Source organism: Nuphar pumila, chromosome 1, assembly GCF_984573655.1.
Source record: "Nuphar pumila chromosome 1, dmNupPumi1.hap1.1, whole genome shotgun sequence".
Taxonomy (NCBI): domain Eukaryota; kingdom Viridiplantae; phylum Streptophyta; class Magnoliopsida; order Nymphaeales; family Nymphaeaceae; genus Nuphar; species Nuphar pumila.
Window position 1 is genome coordinate 114,976,211 of NC_143249.1, and position 25,576 is coordinate 115,001,786.

Sequence of the window (25,576 nt, forward strand, 5' to 3'; positions counted from 1 at the left end):
CAATAGCAGGGTGAACCTACTGGTGCAAGGGTCGAAGACAGCAAGTAGCCTTGCTTGTCAAAACATGTAGCAGGTGTTGCTGTGGTTACACAGCGAATGGCTGGAATATCGTTTGAATGTCCTGGAGTTACTCACTACACAAACATGTGAGTCAAAGAACCACGCCTGTTTAAATATTGTTGCAACCTTTTACAGGTCTCGTTACTGGACCACCCCGCTCTTTAACACATTAGGACATTATATCAGCTTGGAAGCGTTATCACGAAACTTTATATCCTTCGGGCAACTCCTTGAAGCTAGAAAGTTTTCTGCAGACTCAGCGGCAGCCACACGTAGCCCATTTGGCAATTCGACAACTGCTGAAAAAGAAACTGGTTTCCCTTTTAAAGATCCACACGCAGTCACTGAATCTGAAGTTAAGTGACAACAAAAGGTTAGTGGTGATATTCTCTTACACACGATGGTATGCAGGAAGCTGCCCCTACAAGGTAAATCATCATGAATCATCAAACCACAATAGGCAAATATAAGTAAAAAAAAAAGCTACAGGCAAACGTATCTCTCTCTCTCTCTCTCTCTCTCTCTCTCTCTCTCTCTCTCTTTCTCTCTCTCTCTCTCTCCATTATTCGAGTTTCATCCTTTTCCATAGTGAGTATCTGCTAGCTCCAGAAATTTCCCATATGACATGTTTAGAACTTTTCCAACCGAATCATGATAAAATCCTTCGATCAAATGGCAAACTAATGGTAATTTAAACAACATTCATACTAGCTTCGGCGTGATGGATCTGGTGCCCATAGACATGATTGTCCGAGTTATATTTTGCCGGATCTTACGGCTCCAGACAAAATTGTAACAAAGGTGGTAGAGATGAAGCAAATTACAGAAATAATGAAGAAGAAAGGAGGAAAAAAATAGGGAAAAATAATGCTGAAAAGAATCATTGATGCTCAGCTATTTGGATTTGAATCCCAATGCTAATGCCATGTTCTGTTGGATTGATATCAACAGGATCAACTGTCCTAAAAAAAAAGAAAGAGAAACGAAAGTATTTATGAAACAAACATGAAACCGACGATGAATGAGGGAAAAATTGCTGAAAGTTTGGCTACATATTCATCCAAAATAATGACTACTGTAAATCACGAAAATACAATGGTGTATCTGTAGCCAAAGAACGAGAACGATCATCAAGCCTTATCAAAACAGGAAACTTAGATATAGACAGGTTGTCATAATAAACAGGAAACTAAAACTAAAAAAAGAAAAAAAAATCAAAATACAGCAACACTAAAGGTTTAAACAAACTGAAGAAAATGAAACTCGTAGCAAAGAAAAGAGAAAAAAAAAGTGTTGGAATCGAAGATTCCATTTATTATAGCAATGAGGGGTCGATCCTGCTACAGGCAGGTCGATCCCACCGTTTATGCTATCGGATAAAAAAAAGAGAGGAGTAATAAAATCGGAATCAATAAATGATCTCGTAAAAAAAAATGGAAAGATTAAAGAAAATTTTGCAGAAAAATTAAAAAGGGGACGAAAGATGGCTACCTACCTGATTGCTGCAGGGGGGTCAGCCTCTTCCAACGGATGGAGAGGAGGACCAAGGAGGAGGAAGCCGGTTTGGCAGGAGAGGATTCGATGTTCAACTGCTTGGTTGATGCTTCATGATCGAAGATCTTTGACTGCTGCCGTTAAGGTTGAAGCTCCTTCGGCCTTGATTCTGTTATCTGGAGGATTTCTGGGCTTTAACTTGAGAATGAAGGGTTACTTCCTTTGAAATGCTGATTATTGCAGAGATCGGTTGGCTTCCTTTGATTGAAATGGGGAACATCAAGGAAATAGGAGGAAGAAGAAGGAGGATCGGAGGGAGGAGAAAAGGGAGAAAGTGTGAAGAAGAAGATGGTGGGGTGAAGGCGATGGATTGAAGGAGAAGAAGATGGAGAGGCAGAAGCTGGATGCCGGTTGGGAGCCCTGCATGCTCTTTTTAAAGGGGAAAAGCGGAAGATTCGAGAGGGTGGTCGGTTAGAGATCGACGGGAGAGGTAAGAGAAGGCGGGTGGTTCCGCGATGGGTGGTTCGGAGGGGTACAATGGAGAAGAGGCACGCGATATAGGGGATGAGAGAGCTTGGTGGGGAAGCTTCTGGAGGGTTTTTGAGAATGGAGGCCGAGAGTGCGTGAGAAAGGTAGAGGGGTTTGGCAAAAAAAAAAAAAAGGGGCTTAGGGTTTTCTCTCCTTTTTTTCCTTTTTTTCCTTTTTTCCTTTTTCAGGGATACCCTTCAATTTTATCGAGTATTTCCAAAATGAGGCTTTTTCAAAATGGATTTTACCAAAATAAGAAAAGGTGGTTTTTAAGAACTTTTGTATTTTCTTTTTTTTTTATTATTTTCCTATCTTCTTGAGATTTTGATTCTTTTTCTTTGAAATTTTTTTTATTTATTTTTTTTGTATTTTTTTAGAATAAAGTCCTAAGATTTACGATAAATAAAGATTTAAAACTAATTTCTTGTATTTTTGCAAAAAATATTTACAAAAGAGAGTTTTCTGAGAATTTGGGTTTTTATTTTTGAAATTTTTCTCAAAGAGGGGATCGGATTCGATTTGGATCAAAATTGGGTCAGAGCTAAGACATTGGGTCCGAATTCTAACGAATCCAAGGGATGAATGAATTTTTTGGTTAAAAATTTACCCGATTATTCAGAGGACGGAGGTCAGGGGCAAAAAGGTCATTTTTGGATTTTTTGGAAAATTTGGGGTGTTCACATTAATATAAAAGAAAAATAGAAGGAAATTGCATATATCGCATGGATATCTAAAAAAAAATGTTCATGTATCAAGATGTAAATGATGGAAAGATAGAAAACATGGTATATATGATTATGTATATATATATATATATATGTACATGCATATATCATATATATGGGTGTATATATATGTATATATAGACATATATGTCATAAAGGGGAGGTGAGCCAAAGTGGCTGTAGTGATGACATAACAGAAGGTGGTAAAATATGAGAAGAAGATAGTATAATATGGGAAGTGAAATACAAATTTTAAGGTAAATATCAACATGTGGGCGCAATGAACAGGCATACTGAAGCCAATGAGCATATGGTAGAAGCATCATATGCTGCTGGAGGACTAATCAACAGTTACTGGACCCATAGTTTTTGTGGGCTACCTTCAGCAGCCACAGGCTGGTTTACATGGGTCTCAATGGCATTTAACAAATAGACTCCCAGCAGCATCCATTTACTAATTTTAACACGTCAACCAATAGGGCTGGATGACAACCTAATCAGATGGGCATAGGTGGGAATGTAGTTGGAGATTATATGCTGGCAGTTGGAATGTGTGAAAACAGAGGCTAGGTAGCAGTGAGTATTTCAGCAGTAAGATGGAATGATAGTGAACCAATATATTATAAAAGATTAGGTGTCATAGTGAGAAGGGTGTCATAAGTGTACATGCAGTGTGGACACCAAGAACATGTTAACACGATATGTAATGAAATACAACAGCCATTCAATTCAACTAAAATTTGTGGATGATGAATATGCAGGGCTTATCAATCTTGATGCAAATTCTGTATGATGCCCTGCACTGCTATGATGAGGTGGAAGGCTGTGGAAGTGAAAGTGATGTTGAACAATGGATAACCAGTAGTGTGAAGTGCCTATGGTGTAGTGAATATACACAGATATGGTGGGAAATAAAGGTGACTATCACATGGATGTTATGGTGCACACAACAAGTGACACCCAAGTTGCAGTTGAGGGCTGCCATAGTGAAGGTAAATGTTGAAATGGGTGTCAACAGATAAGTATGGATATGTCAATAGGTCTTGGTACAAGCAGCAACACACAAGGAATGGATGGAGTGTTTACTACATGGATGATTATTAACATACAGGTGACACTTATATCCGGTAAAAAAAAAAAGAACGCTATGAACATGGTGCTGATATTACTGTATGTTACTTAATTTCTGTGGCTCCCTTTCCAATATCTTCTGCTCTAGGTATCGCACAAATGGAACCGTGTATTCCAATTATCGCCCCAATGGCCTGCTCTCGAGGCTTCACATGAGACACCATTTACTCAGAAATTATATCTTGCTATGTATTGGGCTCTTCTCAGCTGATGATGGATGCAATGGGTGCTAGCGAGATGAATGGATAACATGCCCCTCCGAGGGATTGTTTAGCGACAAAATAATTGTTCTGCTAACCACCTATGATAGCAGTTTACTCTCCTTAAATCGCACAGATGACTCTTACTGTGAGTTGATCACACAGGAAATTGATATTCCAGATTCATATTCAAACCATAAATAGAGATTAGCAGGTTCATTCATTATTGAGGTTTCAACAGGATGAAACTGGTGTATTGATAACGTGTAGAAAACCCAAAAGAAGAAGAAACACATCCCTGGGTAAACTTTGCATAGAGCATCTAAAACTGATGAGTAAAACCTGCACAGTCATCCTGCCAACATAAACACATAACCTAGCAAAAAAGAAAAAGAAATGGAGATCAAGATATCTCGATCATTAATTTAGCAGAGAAGATTCATTTAACACCACTTTGGCAAGAAGCAATAAGTTAGATATGATATGGCCTTCAGAATCATAGATTGAAGAAACTAAGTAGAGATTCTACCATCAATATATGCTACCAGACATATTAACGCACTCGTATTTAACCAACTAATATCATTAATAAGATTCAGAACTTACAATGATACAGATGTGGCAAAAAAAAAGTGATGAGAATGTAAGTAGCTCAGAATATGATCTTCAAGGCTTGATCAAACCTATATATATATATATATATATATATATATATATATATATATATATATATATATATATATATATATATATATATATTTACTAGTTTACTGAAGACCTCATCATTTCAAAAGCATCAAACAACAATAATCTTTTAACTTCAGAAAGTTTTTTTTTTTAGATAAACAGCAATGAGCATTGGCAAACCAAATCAATCGACGATGCCATTACAAGGCATCGTCGATCCTTAGCACATAGGGGAAAAAAATGATCAAAACAGATTATCAGAGGGATGCTTCTGAAACCAGCAAAAGAAATTGCAAACGAAATGACAAGGAGAAAATGTAAACCGAAATCCAATAAAGAAAAGAAAAAAAATTTACAGTAAGAATGGGAAAATCAGGATGTCAAAACATGATGGTTCCGTTAATTTTGCAATGAGTGGGTCAAATCTGCCATATACAGATCAGTCCCTACTCTAATGCCGAAAATTTTAAAGCAGAAAATACGATGATATTAAGTTTCTACGAGAACCAAAGTAAAGAACGGAGAGGAAACTTACAAAAGGAATGAGAGAGAAAAGGAATGGGTTGCTCACCTTCCTTCAGACGACTGTAGAGGAGATGCCCTGAGGGAATCTCTCTCTGCTCTTGCAAAAGGGAAGAATAAAAAAAAAATTGATCGAAAAGGGGAAAGGGGGTCTTTCCTTCAAGTGAACCCAGGGGAAAGTCTGTTGCCGGCTTCTATAGGGATTCCAACCGACGAAGGAGGAGAGGCAATGGCCCTTTAATGGAACTGGCAGAGATCCTCTTGCTTACAGGAACTGTAGTGATCACTGAAGTTTTGATCTCCTTCGTCCAGTCGATGATCGAAGAGATGAAATACTGGCTGCCGAAGGGAAAAATTGGAGGCTCGATATGAAGAAATGCCGATTGAAAACCTGATGCGTGAAAGTAGGTGATCGACACCAGAGGAGAAAAGTAGATCCTCCTCCACAGAGGATCGATGTCTCTTCTTAAAGAGATCACCGAAGCTTCGGGAGAGGAAATGGTTGGAGATTAAGGGTGGAGAGAAGGAAGGTTCGTTCAGGATCAACGATGGAGAGAGGAGGAGAGGGAAGCGCGGGAGGAGTTCGTTAGGAATTCTCTCTTTTTCCAAAAAGAGGTTTTCTTTTTAGGGAATTTTTGAAAAATGGTTGAGAGTGAGGTTTTTTGGAAAAAGGGCTTCAAAAAGCTTAAACATCCTTCGTTTTTCTTGTAGCTTTTCCCAATCTCTTTTTTTTTTATGCTATTTTTCTATTTTTTTGCAGTTTTTAGAATAAAATCCTAAAGTTTTACGAGAAATCAAAGGTTAAAACTAATTTTTTGGTGTTTTTGTAAAAATATTTACAAAAAGCTATTTTGAGAAAATTTCTTCAGAAAATGCATTAGGATCCGAGTTTTGAGAGAATACGGATTTAAAACACTGGATTCGGATCCAGAATTGAATTTGAATACATCAATATGGAATTTAATTCAGAAAATATGAAGAATGACTGAAATTTATCTTTGAAATCGCTTTGATTTTCTCAGAAGATGGAGTTAGGGGCAAAAGAGTCATTTTTACAAAACTTTGGAAAATTTGGGATGTTCACACAGCTCCTCTGAGAAGATGTCTGGAAAATCTTAAACCACCTCCAAGTCTTCGATCAGGACCCATGTCGGCTCAGACTGAATGACACTGACCAAGAAGGAAGTGCATCCCTGCCTTAGGCAGTTTTGCTCCTTTAGAGACGATATCAACTTGCTCGCTCGAATGGGTTTCACGATCTTGAATTCCACCTTAGGCATTCCTGGTGGAGATAAGACAATCCTGCTATCTTGGCATGATACTTGTGCAGCTAATCCATGCCTAGGATGATGTTAAATTTTGTCATATCTAGCAGGATAGAAGTTATGGTTGTCGCCTTTGCTCTCTTTTTTCTCTTAGCGGTAAGCTGCTGCAAGTTTTCGATGAGATCTTTGGGCCTACCTGCCCACACAAGCTGGTAAATGTTGATCTACCAAGACTACGTCCAACTCTGGTACGTAGGCTGCACAAATTATGTTTTTCCCAATCGGGTTATACACTTTAAGGGTATTATGCAAGGGTTTTACAGGTATGTGCAAAAACTCAGCAAAATTTACCGAAATAAAAAAGTGTGTGGCACCACAATAAAAAAACACAAAGGTCACTTGGTTAGCGACCAAAAGGGTACCTTGCACTAGGTCGCCCTTGGTCAACTGCTCGACCAAGGTGGTGTAGACGCATCCCAGTGCCTTTTCTGACCGCTTGACTTCGGCTGCGGTGATAGATGCTGCTGCTGTGGTCACCGAGGGAGCAGAGGTGCTCTGCTATTCTGCCTGAGGTTATCAATCGCCTTTTTGCGACATTTGTAGAGGTAGTAGCCCATTTTGCTATAATATAGGCATCCGCCTGTCTCGAGTAGGCACACTTGCCCAAAGTGAGATCATTGGCATTTGGGGCATATATTGCCAGCCTGCTGCCTGGCTGGAGGGTTGCCCTGAGGTCGCTGACGCTTCGAAGGAGGAACATGTTTTTTTACTCCTTTGATCTTTATGGGAAAGGACGATCGTTTGCCCGGGCCGCCAAATGGAGTCTTCGGCTCACCACCCGCAGCGGGTGGCTGAAATTCCACTAGAGGAGAGGTGAATAGTGAAATTCGTTGCAGATCGATAATATAAAAAATATGACAATTAGGCACAACACAATAAACACAGAATTTATACTGGTTCAGCCGAGTTACTGACCTACATCCAGTCCCCAAGTAAAACACTTGAGCCTTTCAGTATAAAATCTGTGTTACGGGATAAATAGTATAACACCCTCTTCCTCAGAGGTCTACTTCTCTCAACAGAGAAGGGAAACACCCTCTTCCTCCGAGGTCTACTTCTCTCAACACAGAAGGGAAACATCCTCTTTCTCAGAGGTCTACTTCTCTCAACAGAGAAGGGAAACACCCTCTTTCACAGAGGTCTACTTCTCTCAACAGAGAAGGGATACAGTAGATAACAGAAAGTTACAACACTTTCTTAAAGAACCTTCAGAATGATATGCAGAGTATGAATGCACGTATAAAGATTTTCAGAATGTTCTCTCTTTTGAAAATAGGCAGAATAATCTTTTTTCTTTTTCTTCACACACACTTGATTCTTTTGTCAAAGAGCTTTTCTTGTCTTTTTCTCTTTTCCTTTTTTTTTCTAAGCTCTTTTTCAGTGTGTCGAGTAGGAATTTTTTTCTTTGAAAGCTCACTTGTGTTTTGATATTATTTTGTTTGTATATATATAGGTCTTCAAAAATAGTCGTTGTTTTTTGAAATAATTGTCCTTTTGTGATGTGAGGTGTCAGGTCATCTCAAAACAACTTTCTATGAGAAAATGTGTGAAATGATATGTGTACTATATTGCTTTTTCAAAAACTCATCATTTCATAATTTAAAGAATTGTTAAATAAATGTTTGGTGTATTTAAATAGTGATAGTTTCTTCAAGTCGTCATTTATACATTAAATATTTGAGGTACACTATACGTTGTTGTAATTAAAAATGAGATTTGATTTGTAATGGGTCTTTTCTCAAAATAAATGTTTTGTAGTACATTGAACGTTGAAGTATTTAGAAATGTAATTTATAATGTAATTTATAATGTAATTTGTCTTTACTCAATTAAATGATTTGTAGTACATTAATTGTTTTCTTACAAATTGTCACTTCTTTGTTTTAAATGTATGTAAGTACAATAAATGCTTGTTAAGTACTTTATTTTATAAATGGTCATTTCTTGAGTAAATGCTTTTGAAGTGTCATTTATTGTTTACAAAAAGAATGATGACTTTAAATATAAGTCGACATTTTGAGTGTGGATTTTAGTATTAAATAAATAAATGGTCATTTCCTAAATTAATTGTTTTGTTTAAACAATAAGTAGTTGTGTATAAAATAATATTTATTTTCTCAAATCGTTAATTCAAAATGAACGATTATGTATTATGAATCAATGTATTTTGTCTTTTTCTTTCATAAATGCTTTTGAAATCATGAGCTTTTATATCTTTTCAAGTTGTCTTTTTCATAAATGCTTGTAGGAAGTACAATGATTTGTTTCAAAAAGGTGTTTTTGAAATGCTACAATATACATAACGTATTCTTCTATGAAAGCTTAACTTTTTGTAAATAAATGGCTTGTATGATTTCAAAGCATATAGTCTAATATGAAATATGTATGCTTCTGAAGGTTCTGTTACATATGACTCTAAAGAATAAAAAATCTTCATCTTGAAGTAGCCGATCTTCTTAGATAATCTTTATGAATGTATGGCCCATCAAGCTTTTTCTTCAGAGTAGTATGATTGCATCAAATAGTTGCACTTGATCAGGTTGTCTCCATTCTTCTTAGGTGAAATAACCTTGCATCAAATACTCGTTAAATATATGACACATCATATCCAGTCATAATATAACATATTCAGTTTCATATGTGAAAGCATATCATATTTATCATATCGCATGAAAGCATATCATGTATCATATATATGCATCATGACAACATATCATATTTATCATGTATCATCAAAACATAGTTTCTCAACAGTGGCTTCCTGCTCTGAGTACTCTTAGAGTGCTCCCAGGCTTCACTCAGGAGGGTGGTGGCAGCAACTTCCACATAGAAGTCAAGGGCATACTAGTTAGGACCTGATACATGAGCCCCTCCTTTAGCCCCTGAATAAATTTTCATGCCCGCTCGCGATCATCTTCGAACAGGTTGGGGCAGTAGAGATCTAATCTCTGGAATTTGGCAATATAATCCGTCAAACTCGAATTGCCTTAGCTGAGCTCTAAGAACTCTACCTTCTTCTTCTCTCTCACATGAGGAGAGAAGTAGTTCTCTAAGAAAGCTTTTCTGAATGCTTCTCAAGGAATTGTTGAAATTCCTAGAAACTGCACACCCCGGGCCATGTCCCACCAGTTGAAGGCATCATCCTTTAGACTGAAGGTCCCGTATAACGTCTTCTTGTCATCAGGGACTGACAAGACCTCAAACACTCTTTCCACCTCCTTCACTTAGTTCTCGGCCATGTCTAGGCTTGCCGGTGAATGTAGGTGGGTCAAGCTTCAAAAAATTCTCATACATCATTGCGGTATGTTGGCTCAGCTCAGGAAAGGGCGCTTGATCCATTTGGGAATGAACTTGGTCTCGTATAGCCTCTGGTAGGGTGCTTAGAGAATCCATCACAAAACCCCGTTGTTCTGACCATTCATCAGCAGAATCTTTGTTCGAGTTTCTTACCATCCTTGAAGTAAACAAGGGATACCAAAGATCAAAAATTTCAGAAAAACATTTATACTATTCATTTATAACATGAGTAGTTTACAAAAACCTAGCAATGTTGGTACATCAGCAGAACGTGTCAAGCCACTTAGCTTAACAATGCAAAATAGAGCTATAAAGCAAGAGATATTGTATACTCACAGCGTGATGCGGATGCTCAATGGTCATGAATCCTTGCTTCCCTTAGCTTTAATACCAATCTGTAACGTCCCAAAATTTCAAACTTGAAAACCTTTCAGAAAACAGGCAAGAGACTAGAAGAAAATCTCTTTCCTTTCAGAGTGTGTTTATGTAATCAACAAAAGATAATTCTTTTGTTGAATTTAGAAAGGTAAGCTGACAACTTTGAGCATGTTAGCTAAAAGAACCAAAATTCACTACACATGTTACTTGCAAAACCCTTGAAAAAGCCACTTTCATTTACAGAAGTTTTCAAATAGTATAAAATTCAGATATCAAAAGGAAAATCTGTAATAAAACCCAAAAACGTCCAGGACACAAGCTAAGAGCAGTAAAAAGAAATCTTGAAGACATCTTGTAATCACGCCATCGCCCGTGGTGTACCCAATCATCACTTGTACCCATAGAATGAGTTAGTTTCACGAAGAACTAGTAGGTGCATAAGAGAGACGACAGAAAACTGAATTAAGAGCATTTAATTCAGCATGCTAAGCAGTTTATAGCATATCAACAGTTAAATCGGTAAGCAGGTAAGCAGTTCAAAGCAAGTAAGCAGTGCAACTGTCAAACGCAACATGATGATTCATTTGATCGTAAGTTGTGAACTACCATGCAACTAGCAAGTCTTATGACCCATCAACTAGTGTGAACAAACTTATGTTTCGATGTTACTAGTCTGCAGGTACATGCAGACGAATCGTAGAAACAACTGAGACTAGTTTGGGCGTCTGTTATTCTATGTATCTTCAATAACCAGAATAGCTAGTTGACTCCACTCCTAAGGGGACGACTTTCAACCGAGAGAGGATTCTTCAAAGGTAGTTACTTGGCAACAGATGCATCCAACTTCTGTAGAAGTCCATGAGATCTACAACCTAGGATAATGTCTGGTAGTCTCTTCTCCTAACTTCAATGATTAGGGAGGTCAGATCTTTGCCCGTGGGGTGGTTGTTAACAACCTGTCTATTGAAGTTTTTATACCGATCCATCCTCTCCCTTGATAGAAACCAAAGGGCAAATGGGTGTGTTAGGTGTTGCTTAACTAACAACCCATTCTACATGTTGTGGTCTTTCAGCCACTCAAGCATCTTTCCTGTGAAGGCGATCACATTTTTATGTGTTTACAGTATTGTGCATTTAGCATTGTTCGAGGTCGCACGACCGTCTCATTCGATCATCACAGTACTAGTGTGCAGTGCATGACTACAAGTACTCTAGGATGAAAGGGATATAGTTCTTCAATAGGAGCCTCAACATAAGTGTTTCACAAAGATGTAATGCTTATTAAACTTTACTTTTGACATTATTTATCTTTTGAAACAGCCAACAACTTGTGCCAACATTTGGCATGTGATTTTCTAGAATCTCATTCGCTATCATAGTATCTACATGCCTCGCATGACTTGATATTGGCCTCAATAAATGAGATACAGGTTTCTCAATAGAACCCCCGCTAAGAAGTTCGCTTAAGCCCCAATTCGGAGTTACCCGAGATATGTCAGATAGACAAACAGAACCAGTCAATGGCATCTTTCTAAATACTTTGATTTAGGCACTCTTTGATGCTTTTGTGTAGCTCCCTAAATTCTCAAGTCTACTTTGCATGGCTGCTCACTCGAAAAGCCAGGATCCTTGCTAGGGATCCCTCTCCTTAGACAAGGATGTATCATTAAGCCCCCAACTCAACTCTAATTGCAAGAGGGTGAGCGGTAAATGCTCCTTGCATCTTCTATGAGGATGCGTTTATAGAACATACAATGAGTGAAAACTAGAGCGTCATCTGTAATGGCAAGGCAGTAACAAAACATTTGCAAAAGCAGAAGCCTGGAAGCAAAGTGTGATGGCAAAGGAAAGACATGTTAGAAAGTAAAGGACAATGATCGTGAAATTGCATCCTTAAGTTAAATGTGTACTCGTATAAATAAATAATTAATTAAATATATATATATATATATATATATATATTTATCTTTTCTAGTTAATTAAACTCAATTCAATTGTCCAAGAACTTCGTGCAATCTTCTCCTACCTTGGGAAGTTGCGAGATTGTTGGCATCTTTCGGTGTCAGCGATTGACGGCTCGGGTCGCAAGTAGCATCTATCGTACGAGCTGCAAAAATGAGACGTCAACATGTTATCTCAATCAGAAAGGTAGAGTGGACAGGGGCGTTGCAGCTGTCCTGACGTGAAAAAAGCAAAGGCAGAGGCATTGTGCCCCTACGAACCTGCTGAACCCGAAAAATAAGGAGGCATGGTGGTTGCACCCTTGCCTAACGATGGTTCATACAGAGGCAGGGGTTGCACCCCTGCCTTCCAAAAAATTGAACAGAGGTAGGAGTTGTGCCTCTGCCTTCCGAAAGCAAGAGTAGGCAGGAGTTGTGCCGCTGCCTGACAAGGTGGAAGAGTGGCAAGGGTAACACCCCTACCTAACAAAAATAAGGGAGGCAGAAGGCTTCACCCCTGCCTGCCAAAGGAGCAAAAAGGCAGGGGCGAGGCCCCTGCCCGTCAATTACAAAGGGGGAGGCATGGAGCTTCACCTATGCTTGCCGAAGTTAATGGAGGTAGGGGCGATGCCCCTGCCTACTAGAAGAAGAAGGTGCAGGCAGGGGGCTCGGCCCCTTCCCTACAAAATGAGTGCACAAAGAGGGGCTTGGCCCCATCCCTGCCAATGGGTATGCAGGGAAGGAGCTCAGCCCCTCCCTTGCATACAGGGGGTACAGGGAGGGGGGATCTGCCCCCTCCTTGTCGCTGGAGGGTGCAGAGAGCAAGGAGGGGGCTCAACCCCTCCCCCGCCATCAAAGGGAGCAGGGAGGAGGCTCGACTCCTCCCCTGCTAAAGGTGGTACAAGGAGCACAGGGAGGGCTCGACCCCTCCCCTGCCGAAAGGAGATATAGGGAGGGGGCTCGGCCCCTCCCTTGCCTACAAGGGTGTAGGGAGGGGCTCAACCCCTCCTTTGCAAACAGAGGCCACCGTGAGGGGGCTCGACCCCTCCCTCACTTTTAAAATACGGCACAGGGAGGGGCTCGACCCCTCCCTCGCTAAAAGGAGTCACAGGGAGGGGGCTATGCCCCTCCCCTGCGATTTAGGGTAGCAGGGAGGCGGCTCCGCCCCCCTCCCTGTGCAACAGAGAAGTGAGGAAGCAAAAATGAATGAAGGAGAGGAGGAGGCGATGACACATACCTGGAGGGTTGCTGAAGGGAAGGTCGCTGCTCGGCAAATGCATGGAGAGTAGGAGAGGGGGTTGGGTACCAAGAGATACAAGAGAGAGAGAGAGAGAGAGAGAGAGAGAGAGAGAGAGAGAGAGAGAGAGAATGGGAGAACAGAGGGGAAGGAGGTTTCAAGAAACCTCCCCCATTTACCTCGCTGCCTTTAATAGGCAGAGAGAGGCAGTGGCCTCGGGTCGGGTCTGGATCTGAACCGAATAAAAGTTTTTTTTTTCTTAAGGTCTTATAGAGCTTCTCAAAGATTATTATTTTTCTATCTCTTACCACCCAGGGAAAGCTAATGTCATCACAGATGTCTTGATAAAAAAGGCAGAAAGTTTATCTTATGCCATAAGTAATGAGTGAAAGCTTTTTGTAGATCTTATTGTATGGAAACCTTTCAATTCCAATTACAGCAGAATAAGAATAGCCAGCATGGCTATTCAGACATATATCATGGATCAGATCACAACTCAACAGAAGGATGATCCAAACTTCTGTAAGATACTAGCAACTTGCCAATAAGTTAAAACGACTTTGCACTTAGAAGATGGCAGTATATGGTTTGGCCAATGATTATGGGTACCTAAGGATCCACAATTGAGGAAGGATTTGCTTGATGATGCTCATAGATCCAAGGTAGCCCTCCACCCTGGTAGTACTAAGATGTACAAGGACTTGCAACACAACTTATGGTGGAATGGGATGAAACATGAGATTGTTGAATATGATTTGAAGTGTTTGATTTATCAACAGTTCAAGATTGAACATCAGAGACTAGGTAGTACGATACAAGCTATAGAGATATCCCAATGGAAATGAGAAGGCATTACCATGGACTTTGTGGTAGGTCCGCCCAAGACTAGGTGTAAGTATTATGCTATTTGGGTCATTGTAGACCGCCTGATGAAGTAGACATACTTTTGGCCGATTCGTACAAATCAAACTCTGGAGAGTTACTTATTTGTATATAGATGGGATTGTTAGACTTTACAGAGTCCTATTATCGATCATCTCATACAGAGATATGAGGTTTACTTACAAGTTTTGGGGATAACTAGAGAAGGCTTTGGGAACAAAGCTCAAGTTTAGTTAATCTTTTTACCCTCAGACAGACAGACAATTCAAAAGGACAATTCATTCTTTAGAGGACATGTTACGTGCATGTATACTGAAATAAAAGGGTGATTGGAGCAAGCATCTGAAGTTGGTAGAGTTTGCTTATAATAATAGCTATCATTTGAGTATTAGTATGGCTCCATATGAGGCCTTGTATGGGTGACCTTGCATATCTCTTATTTGTTGGAGTCAAGTTTGGTGATCGAATGATGAAATCATCGATGGTGCTCCAGCACTACACCGATTAGGTACAACTAATTTAAAAGAGACTCTTGACAACTTAGAGTCGTCAGAAGAATTATGCTAATCAGAGACGTCGAGAACTCACCTTTACTATGGGTGATTATGTGTTTGTTAAGGTCTTATCGATGAAAAATGTATTTCATTTTGGCAAGAAGGGCAAGCTCAGCCCGAGATATGTTGGACCCTTCAAAGTCCTCAAGAAAAATCAGAGAAGTAGCATATCAGATAACACTTCCTCCCAAGTTTTCAAGCATTTATAATGTATTTCATGTTTCTCTGCTGAAGAAATATGTGTCAAACACGACTCATGTCATACAATATGAGGATCTTGAGATTTAGAAATACCTTATATTTACAGAACGTCCTGAAGTGATTCTTGATTGACGAGAGCATTCATAATGTATCTCTTTGGTAAAAGTACGGTGGCAACACCACGAAATTGGGAGATGCACTTGGGAATCATAGGAAGAAAATAAATGAATTATTTAGTGTGTAAATGTAATTGAATTTTACAGACAATTTTTTTTTAGTGAGGGTAGGATGTAAAGTCTGCAAATTTCTTAGAATTTTTAAATAAATAAAAGTGAAATTTTGTGAACGGTCCCGATATGTATCTTTGATTGAATACCTTTTTTCTGGCAAATTATCGGTTAATTAATCAATAAATTCATTATTGATAATATTTTGGCATTTATTCAAGATTATTAGATGTTTAATCAAGAAAATTTATGAAGTTTTTACAAGGTATTTTATCCTTCAGATCAACCCAAATGGATTTGAAAAGAGTTTAGACCCATATTGGGGTTTGGACCAGACCTAGAAGGGATTTAGATTCATTTGAGACCAAAATGGATCTCCTCTAATGTAAAAAGTGTTTTGGATTCATTTGGAGATCAAAATGGATCCCACTAAGCAAAGTGCTTTTCTGATCCATTTAGAGACACAAATGGATCCCTCTAAGTAAAAAGTATTTTTTGATCCATTTGAAGACCCAAATGAATCTCACTATGAAAATAAGATATTGGGTCTACTTGAATACTCAATAAGATCCTACTAAAAAAATTATTTTAGATCTATTTGGAGACCCAATTGCATCCTAATATATAAATAAGGCTTTCAGATCTATTTGAGACCCAAATGGATCTCATGAAAGTAAAATAAATTTATTTGGATCTGGATCCAATTGAGAACCCAAATAGATCCTACTTAAAAAAGTAAGATTTGGATTCACTTAAGATCCAAATGGATCTTTCTAGTATACTATGAAATTTGTTTGGATATATTTAAGGCCCAAACCGATCTTGCTTGAATGGATATGATTTGGGTCCACACGATTTTCAAATGAATCTAATTAAAATAATATATATACATATACATAATATTAGTAGGGTTGATTTGGATTTTATGAGACTCAAATGGGTATCACCAAAATCCAAATCTAAGTTCATTGGATTTCTCCCTAAAACCAAAATGAATTCAAGCCTTGGATGTGTAGAACACACCTATATTTTTATTTGAATTTATTGGCTTTGTTTTCATTGAGATATCGATTTTTTCTCAAAATAGGTTAGGATAAAAAATGAGGACATGAAAAGCAAGATTTAAATTCATGCAAAATTCATCAAGAAAGAACAAGATTCAAGGTACAAACTCATACTATCACGAATTTGGATGCTTTAAACATGATAACATCATCCTATAATGCATACTTGAACAAATTCATGATAAACTTTGCTAAAATGAGCGAATACTATTCAAAAATAAAAAATCCATCAAAAATATATCATACATGCTTACATCTATGCAAGAATCATACAAAACACTAAATAATTATGAAGCACAAAATATTTATGCAATGACAAACTATTCAATCATGTTAAACCTAAAATAATCTTCTCTAGATGCTTAGATCACATTTCTTTAGTAAGAACATCTAAAACCCTACATTCGGGGATTGGTTCTTAAACCAATATCGAATTTGTAAAAATCCTAACTATGTTTGACTGTTACAAAAGCTATAAAAAAATTTGTATAGTGGACAGATCTGAATTTTTTTTAGTTTATAGAAAAATTTGACAACTTTTGGATGCCACAAACTGTTCGTAAAAACTCATCTGTATGAGGGAGTTATGAACGTTTTGGTGCATACCTGCACTTTTTTATTCTAACTATCATAGATCCATTCTCATTCCATGAACAGAGCTCAAAATTTTACAGTAGATGCAAAATTTTGTTAGCTTTTCGACGCAATAAACCACTAATTAAAACTCCTCTAGATGAAGGAGATACGAGCAATTTATCAATTGGGTGTCAGGCTAGAAATACGATACTGAAAATTGTTCTGAGAAACCTGCATTGCAAAACATGTATTTTCTTATGAAAATGACCATATAAATCATTCAATTTTTTACAGAACATCAATATGAGTATAATCTACTAACCCAAATCAAAATATCCAGAAAAATAACCAAGTAACATGTGTATTTTGCAGTTTTTATGATTTTATTTTATAAGAAAATCGATTTTGAGAGGGGTTTTCTTTTGAAAACCCCTTGCAATCAAATGAATAGACAACCCAAACCCAAGCCCAAACCCACGTGTGGGAGGCATGGTTTAGAGTTTGTACTTATGAAAAATTGAAAGAATTCATACCCACGAATTTTGGATTACATGTAGATTAGTGAACTTCCTACCTTAATTAGGTTCTCAAATGTAGATCGACCTTCGTCTCCTGTCTTCAAACCTTAGAGGAGCTTTAATGATTGTTGGCAAAGCTCCAAGAAAGAAGAAAGAAAGACTAGGAAGAAGAAGAAAATAAAGAATTCTAATAAGAAGGAGAGAGAACTAATATTGTTAATCCTCCTTATGAGGGTCTTTATTTATAGATGAGCTTAGACAAGAGTCTCATCTCTAATATAAGAGGTTAATATCTATTAATATATTTTATTAATAAAATAACTAAATAAATTATAGTTCTTAACTTATTAGATTTCGAAATTAACTGAGCTAGAGAATAAAAGTAGGGACTTCTTATCCTGGTTGGGGTGTAGTGACATGGTAGCCTTTCAGGAGGCCTACAGACCCAAAGACTTATCAGAATTTGATGTTTAAATAATTGATTCGATAGCCCTCGAAACATAGATCATCGTGGCGGTCTTAGATTTAATCATACGCACACATATCGGTAAAAAAATTTAGTCGACATTAAATAATATTAATTTTCAACCTACAATTAGGCAAGAACTTCAGTCGATGATAAAATGCTCAAATCAACACCAATTTAGGTGTGTAAATAGTTACTTTTGATGCCCTCAAAATGAGAAACGTCAAGGTCAACTCCAATTTAATAGATAAGCCACTTATCAGCCAAAATTTCTGTTGAAACAATAATAACATTTTTTAGAGCGTTTGACCCTATAGGTCCAATCCAATGATATATGATTTAAAATATCCTGAGTTATATCCAATCAAATATGTCTCTAAATTGATCTAAATGTTATGAATTATATCCAACTTAACTGAGTTTGATCCAAATATCATTAGTTAAATCCATTATCAAATTTAAGGTCCAAATCTATATAAAATTGTTTATTTATGATTACATTCTAATTTCATGCATAATTAAATTAAAATTCAATTCTTTACAAATTCAAATATAAAATTAGTTGAAATGACATTGAATGACTCTGAATTAGGCTTAAATGTAAATAGATTTCAGCTGTAAAATTTTAAATTTTCATGTATTTAAATTATTTATTTTAAATATTCCTTAAGAGTTTAATTTAAAATTTTCAAAAATAATTTCTGAAAAATTGAAACTCAATAAGGTCAATGAGACCTTTGGGAGTGTGGGGGTGTTTCTTACACTTAGAAAATTTTATCTAAATCCTACGTACTCTATACTCAATATAAATTATCATTATCTAGACTATTTAATTTATTTTTTTAAAATGATGTTTTCTTATAAACAAACTTCAAAAGCGATCTCTACCAGGGTTGGCAAGACCCATTGTCGTTTTGAGTGTTTTATTTTTTAATTTTTTGTAGATTAGATTTCAAACTCATGAAACTAAATTCAAATTTATTGAATTTACATTATATACATATCGAGTTATCCTAAATTCGTCTGAAATCATATTCAACTTTATTTCAGTGAAATTTACTAGTTATTTTATTAAATTATGATCTTTTTCATAAATTTGATTTTGAATGTGAATTTTATAAAAATCAACTCGAATCAACTTTAAGTTTTCATATGATATCTCTTATAATTTCTCTTAGGCTAATTTATATTTTTATACTTCTTTATCATAAAATTTATTATTTATTTATTAGAAATACCCTAAAGAATCACATACATTACTTCTTATTTAAATTTAAAATCATAGATTTAATTTCAACAAAAATATAATTTATTATATTTTTAAAACTTAAATTAATATTTGAATAAGTCTTAATTTAGATTTAAATCACTCAAATTTAATTATAATATTTGAGTCATATTTATTAAATCCAAATTCAAATTCAAACCCAATTAAAAATCGAAACCCTGATTCAGAATAAATTTTTCACTGAAAATTTATTCTGAATCCTAATAAATGTTTGAATTATAATTTAATTCTCGTCTTAATCTCAAATAATATTTTAGCCTTAATTAAATATTACTTATCATAAAATATAAAAAATTTGAAGGTTTTACGCCTAATGGTTTCTATAATATGTCTATGTTTTCTTTCGGCGAATCTATTTTTTGAAAAGTTACATGGCATGACTTTTTGTGACAAATCTCATTTTGTTTTAGATAATTTTGAAACTCATTTGATAAGTATTCACCACCTGAATCATAATAAAAATGTTGCTTTGAAATTAATTTTTGACAAATGTGCTTCAAAGTATTCTAAAACCCATTCTCATTTATCTCATTTCCTGCATGCAAACAAATGTGAAAAATTAAGGCCATGAGATTCAAATTCCTTCGTCAATTTACTCACTTTTCATGTGATTCCAAATCAGGTTGTGCACCTTTTGTTTTGGAATCACACGATTTCATATCACATCGGTTGAAATCATATGTGATTGAGATGCAAGCAAATATAACCTGATTTACATTTGAAAAACACTAGGCTAATTGGATCTGAATTCTATAATAACATTGTTCATTCGGATCTGAACCTGACTTTGAGACTCCGGAATTAGCAAGATCTATATCCGAACCGAATGTGATCTTAGGTTTGAAACTCACCAACATGGGCCGGACCGGTTGGATTTCTGATCTTGGTCTAGTGGATGATCTAGCTCTTCAAATTCGGATACAATCATGGAGTACGGGGTCCAACCCATATCCAAACTTTTGTTGCACCCTTGCCCTGCTGATGCTCTTCGGTTTTCTTCGGAAGAATGTTCTGGTGCTTCTTCAGAGTGTTGTTCACGTGATCATCTTCAGTGGTGAAGATTCCTAGTGTCTCTTCTTCTTTTCTCCTGAGTTCCTGCTTGGTGTCTCTTAAATTCAGAGATTCATTGCTTTCTTCTACATACATGCTAGGGCAAATTTCAGAGTCCAGAAGATGTATTTCCTAAGTTCCAAGATACCCACCAAGTGGTTATCGATGCTTCCTGGTAAAACTTCATTTTTTCATGCAAATGTTCACTTTGGTAACACTTATTCTCATAGAAGGTCATCATCATATGAAAAGATTTGTAGAAAAGCAAAGAGAAAACCCAACTCAGGTAAGCTCCATTTTCCCATAAATTTCCCTTTCTTTTACTTTATTGTGAATCTAATTCATTCGGTTTGATATGTGTTTTTCTTTGTTTTGGGTTTTTCTACTTTGTTGGTATGTGTAAAACTACTGATAAAAAGACCAAGAGGTTGAAAGCAGCATCTATACTATACTCACTATTCATAGATGGGAGTCCCTCAGCCAAATGAAGTATATTTTGAAACCACTCAGGGTTGTTCATGGTATGCTTGCACTTAGATTCCTGAATTGGGTCTGCAAACAAGATGGTTTTGGTGGCATGAGCTCCTTTTGCTTCTGCACTACCGTCCATGTCTTGGTGAAGGCCAGATTGTATGACTCTGCTAAGGGGGCCTTGAAGCAGTTGGTAAAGATGGACGCCGAGTCTCGATCGGTTTTTGTTGGTTTAATGCACACTTATCGGCTATGTAATTCGAACCCTTCTGTTTTTGATCTCCTTATCAGGGTGTATGTGCGGGAAGGATTGGTTAGAGATGCTGTAGAGGTATTTAGGATGATGAGAAAAAGAAAGTTTAAGGCATCTGTTTACTCTTGTAATGACATTCTCTCAGGGATTATGAAGAAAGGGAAAATGGTATCCGTGTGGTTGTTTTTCAAGGAAATTTTGGCATCTGGGGTCTGTCCCAATGTCGGGACCTTGAATATCGTTCTTAATGCACTTTGTGCCAAGGGAAAACTTGGAAAGGCGGGGTATTTTATTAGGAAAATGGAAGAATTTGGTTATGTTCCAACAGTTGTTACATACAATACATTGATTGGCTGGCACTGCAAGAAGGAGAAATTTAAAAAGGCAATGAAGCTCTTGGATGAAATGATAAGCCGAGGTGTTAAGCCAGATTCTTGTATGTATAATATATTTATCAACAGTTTGTGTAGAAGTAATCGAAGTGTAGAAGCTTATTTAGTGTTGAAGAGAATGAGGAGGAAGCGCATCGCTCCTAATCATGTAAGTTATAACACTATGATTAATGGGTTCTGCAAAGAAGGTAAAATCAATTATGCAATTCGAGTTTTAAATGAAATGTTGAGTTTTGGTCTAATCCCAAATCACGTCACCTACAACACATTGATTGATGGGTTTTGTCGCAGTGGGGACCTAAGAAAAGCCCAGAATCTTTTGGATAAAATGGAACAGGTTGGTCTTGGTGCTAATGAGATAAGTTATGGTGCTGTCATCAATGGGTTTTGCAAAGCTGGCAGCTTGGAAGCTGCCACCTTTGTGCTTGATAAACTGGAAAGAAAAGGTCCATCTGCTCAGCGTGTAATATACACGATTCTGATTGATGGTTTTTGCAAGAGAGGCCAGTTGCATGAAGCTTTGCAGTTCCTTTATAGGATGCTGAATCGTGGTGCCAAGCCTGATGTAGTCACCTATTCTGCTATGATAAATGGATGTCGTGGGTTAGGCAGGGCTCGCTCTGCAGAGGAAATTCTTTGCAAGATGCAAAAAGATGGAATTGCCCCAAATGGAATTGTGTATGCAACCTTAATTTCCACATACTGTAAACTGGAAAAAGTAAATGAAGCATTGAATGTTTATGTTGAAATGAATCGAATGGGTCATGTTGCTGATTTGATCACATGTAATATGTTGATAGGTGCACTTTATAGAAGTGGAAGGTTGCAAGAAGCTGAAGAATTTGTGCAACACATGATCAGAATTGGCTCGAGTCCTAATGCTGTTACATTTGACTGTATGATAAATGGTTATTGCAGCAAAGGTGATGGACTGAGTGCATTTGCTGTTTATGATGAAATGGTGAAGCAGGGGAATTTTCCGAGCATTTTCACATATGGGATTCTACTGAAGGGCCTCTGCAGAGGTGGAAATCTAAAGGAGGCTAATGTTTTCTTTCATAAATTTAATGGCACTCCTATTGCAGTCGATAACATTATCTACAACACATTACTGCACTCTACATGTAAGGCAGGAAAATTGAAGGAAGCTGTAAGTTTATACAAACAGATGATTGAGCATGGTATTTTTCCTGATATATATACATACAACATTCTTATTAGTGCTTTTTGCAGTTGTGGCAAGATACTTCCAGCTATTATGCTGTTTCAACATTTGCAGGAAAGAGGACTATCTCCAAACAGCATCACCTACACTTGTTTGATTCATTGTTTCTTCAAGGAAGGGCAACAAAAAGGAGCTTTATATTTGTATGAGGAGATGTTGGAGAAAGGAATGTGCCCCGATACAGTTTTGTTCAATGTGCTGATTGATGGATTCTCTAGGGTTGGAAAAATACGGAAGATAGATAAATTATTAATGTGGATGCTAAATATGGATTTGCATCCCACTATGGTTACCAACAACATTCTTATGCATGGGTATGCCAAGCAGAATCTAATAAGTGGATCCTTCAATCTTTACAGTAGAATTATCCGTTCTGGTTTTCTTCCTGACCTTTTAACATACAATGCACTCATTCTTGGTCTTTGTGAATGTAGCATGATTGACATTGGTCTAAAGTTCTTTTACAAGATGATTCATGTAGGCATTACCCCTGATCGACCGATATTTCACATGCTCATTAGTAAGTTCTGTGAGAAGTGTGACATGAAGAATGCCATAATCCTGGTGAACTGTATGACTTTATTAGGGGTGTTGCCTGACACTGAGATCTACAGCTCTCTAATCGATGGATTTAATAGGAAGGGAAATTTGAAGGAATCTTGTAAGATTTTGCATGCTATGTTGGAGAGAGGAATTGTTCCAAAGCATACTCATTATATTACGCTGATTAATGGGAAGTGCAGGACAGGCGACATACAGGGTGCTTTCAGACTGAGAGATGAGATGGTGGCAGTAGGAATAGTCCCTCAGGAGGTAGCGGAAAGTGCTATGGTTAGAGGCCTTTGCAAGAGTGGAAAACTCGAAGAAGCAATGATTGTTTTCTGTAATATGCTTCAAAATGGACTAGTTCCCACAATTGCCACTTTTACTACTCTTGCTGATCGACTCTGTAAAGAAGCTAAACTTCTTGACGCTCTGAGGTTATATGAGATGATAGCACAATATGGCATGAAACTCGATGTTGTGACATATAATGTTCTTATCTCTGGATTCTGTAAGAACGGGCAAGTTTCTGTGGCTTTTGATCTGTATGATGAGATGAAGCAGAAGAACCTTTGGCCTAATATCACAACATATACTTCACTTATTGATGCTATTTCAAAGGAAGATGGTCATGATAAGGGAGAACTGCTTTTGATGGATATGGAAAACAGAGGCCTGATTTCTCGTGAAGAAAGAACTAACGATTTACATAAGGATTTGGTGTATGCATGGACAATATTAAATGATTTGAGAAAATGCAAGAAAGAGAATCTAGTCAAGAGTTGCGTTGATTGATTTAGCTATTTTTCTCATTATGAAGGGTGAAACTAGCTATTTTGATTTATCTGGTGTGATGCATTTGGAAAGGAAGGTAAGTTGGTATACCTTATCCTGCTTTTCTTCATTTATTTCCTCTACACATTCCTAAATGTTGCACTTGTGCCACCCCTGTAGGCTGCAGAAACAGCTGATCTGATATTTGCGAATGGGAAAACACTGGATGCCTGATGGTTGTTGGTATGCTGTCTGTTAGATTTTCACAGGAGTTCAAGGTTTTGCAATACATAATTTATCAGAAATTACATTCTATAGGATAGCATGACTTAAGTGTGTTTCACTTGCAATCAACAGGAGTAAGCCTTTTCCATCAGTCAGCTTCTTCAGTGAACCAAGTGCTCTACATGGGAAGGTCATGTCAACATGTACAAGTGATTTTTTCCCCCAATAACCTATCATTAGAGTTAATTCTATCTTGTCTGCAGAATAGGTGTAGATTTTTTTAGCTCTGGTTGCTTGCAGCATGCTTAGAGAGGGACAGGCTTTCGGTAGCAATCTGGATTCTGCTGCTAAGGTGTGTTCAAAAGTTTCTAAAGCTAACCTTTGAGAGTTATCAAGCTTTACACAGTTGGTGGTTTGAACTTGATCGGCTGCTTCGTCCAGTGATAGCCGTGAAAGGATCCACTTTCCACACTTCAAGTTTCATGTAACCTAGCATGATATGGCAACCAATGTTTAAAGGGATTGACCTCCTTGGGTTTCACTTCCTATTCTCTCATTGATTCAGGTGACTTGGTGCCTCTGGACCAACCAAAGGCTAGGTTTATTTTACAATTCACTGCTGCTTCAGCTTGTCTAAAGTTAGTAGTTACTTGGGATTCGACCATCCATATACTATGAGTTGCAGGAATTCCGTGCTTTTATTCGTCATTAATGATTAGTGACAGGTAAGACTCAAAAAGTGGAAAACAATCCTAACATGTTTTTGGCCTTTCTGTGCAGCTTCAACCAGTTCGACACTGGAATCTCTCTGAAGGGCACCTCCAAGATCGATTGATGCTTTCTGTTTGTGAAGCCAGTGAAGGCTTTCATTAACACATAGCAATTACATGGTCTGGATCAGATATAAATCCCTTTTCAGTTGCATAAAGTGAAATAAGTCTCAAGTTGCTTAAAGGTGACTATTTTCTTGAACTGTGCTCTTCCTTCATGTTTGTTTTCTATTTCGTTCAGCTGTAACTGATAAGTTGGCAACTTGTAGTGCAAATACAAAGAGAGCTGTTGGTGATATCATTTGAAGCGATTTATTAGTCTGAAAACCTGTCCCTCTAGTGCAATCGGATGTTTTCACAAAACATCAATAATTAATTGCATGAACCTGGAGATTCCTAATTGGAAAAAGCTTGAGCCCCCTTGAAAGCTCTAATTGGTCGCAGGGTGATATTCATACATATGTATATAATTGGTACATCCAATCAACTTTTTGGTGGCAACTACTCGGGAACGCTCTATTTTTTGTTTCTGCAAATCAAATGTATATACATGGTTAATCCATGTGTTTTTTG

At 37.2% G+C, this 25,576-nt stretch overlaps 1 protein-coding gene across 1 annotated transcript; it reads left to right on the forward strand.

Moving 5' to 3' along the window:
- Positions 1-2,069: 2,069 nt before the first annotated feature.
- Positions 2,070-24,242, forward strand: LOC149849102 (PPR superfamily protein). Its single transcript, XM_090007088.1, has 6 exons — positions 2,070-2,186; positions 3,569-3,799; positions 3,919-3,934; positions 20,770-23,954; positions 24,055-24,105; positions 24,189-24,242. Exons 1-6 carry the CDS (start codon positions 2,070-2,072, stop codon positions 24,240-24,242), a joined length of 3,654 nt encoding a protein of 1,217 aa, XP_089863214.1.
- The last annotated feature ends 1,334 nt before the right edge of the window (positions 24,243-25,576 follow it).

What these genes read in the sequence shown, in the direction of transcription:
- LOC149849102 (XM_090007088.1), top strand. Translation starts at nt 2,070, where the DNA reads ATGGGTGGTTCGGAGGGGTACAATGGAGAAGAGGCACGCGATATAGGG. An exon ending in ACGATTTACATAAGGATTTG is followed by an intron (nt 23,955 to 24,054) that starts GTGTATGCATGG and finishes CTCATTATGAAG; the next exon opens with GGTGAAACTAGCTATTTTGA. An exon ending in TGATGCATTTGGAAAGGAAG is followed by an intron (nt 24,106 to 24,188) that starts GTAAGTTGGTAT and finishes CCACCCCTGTAG; the next exon opens with GCTGCAGAAACAGCTGATCT.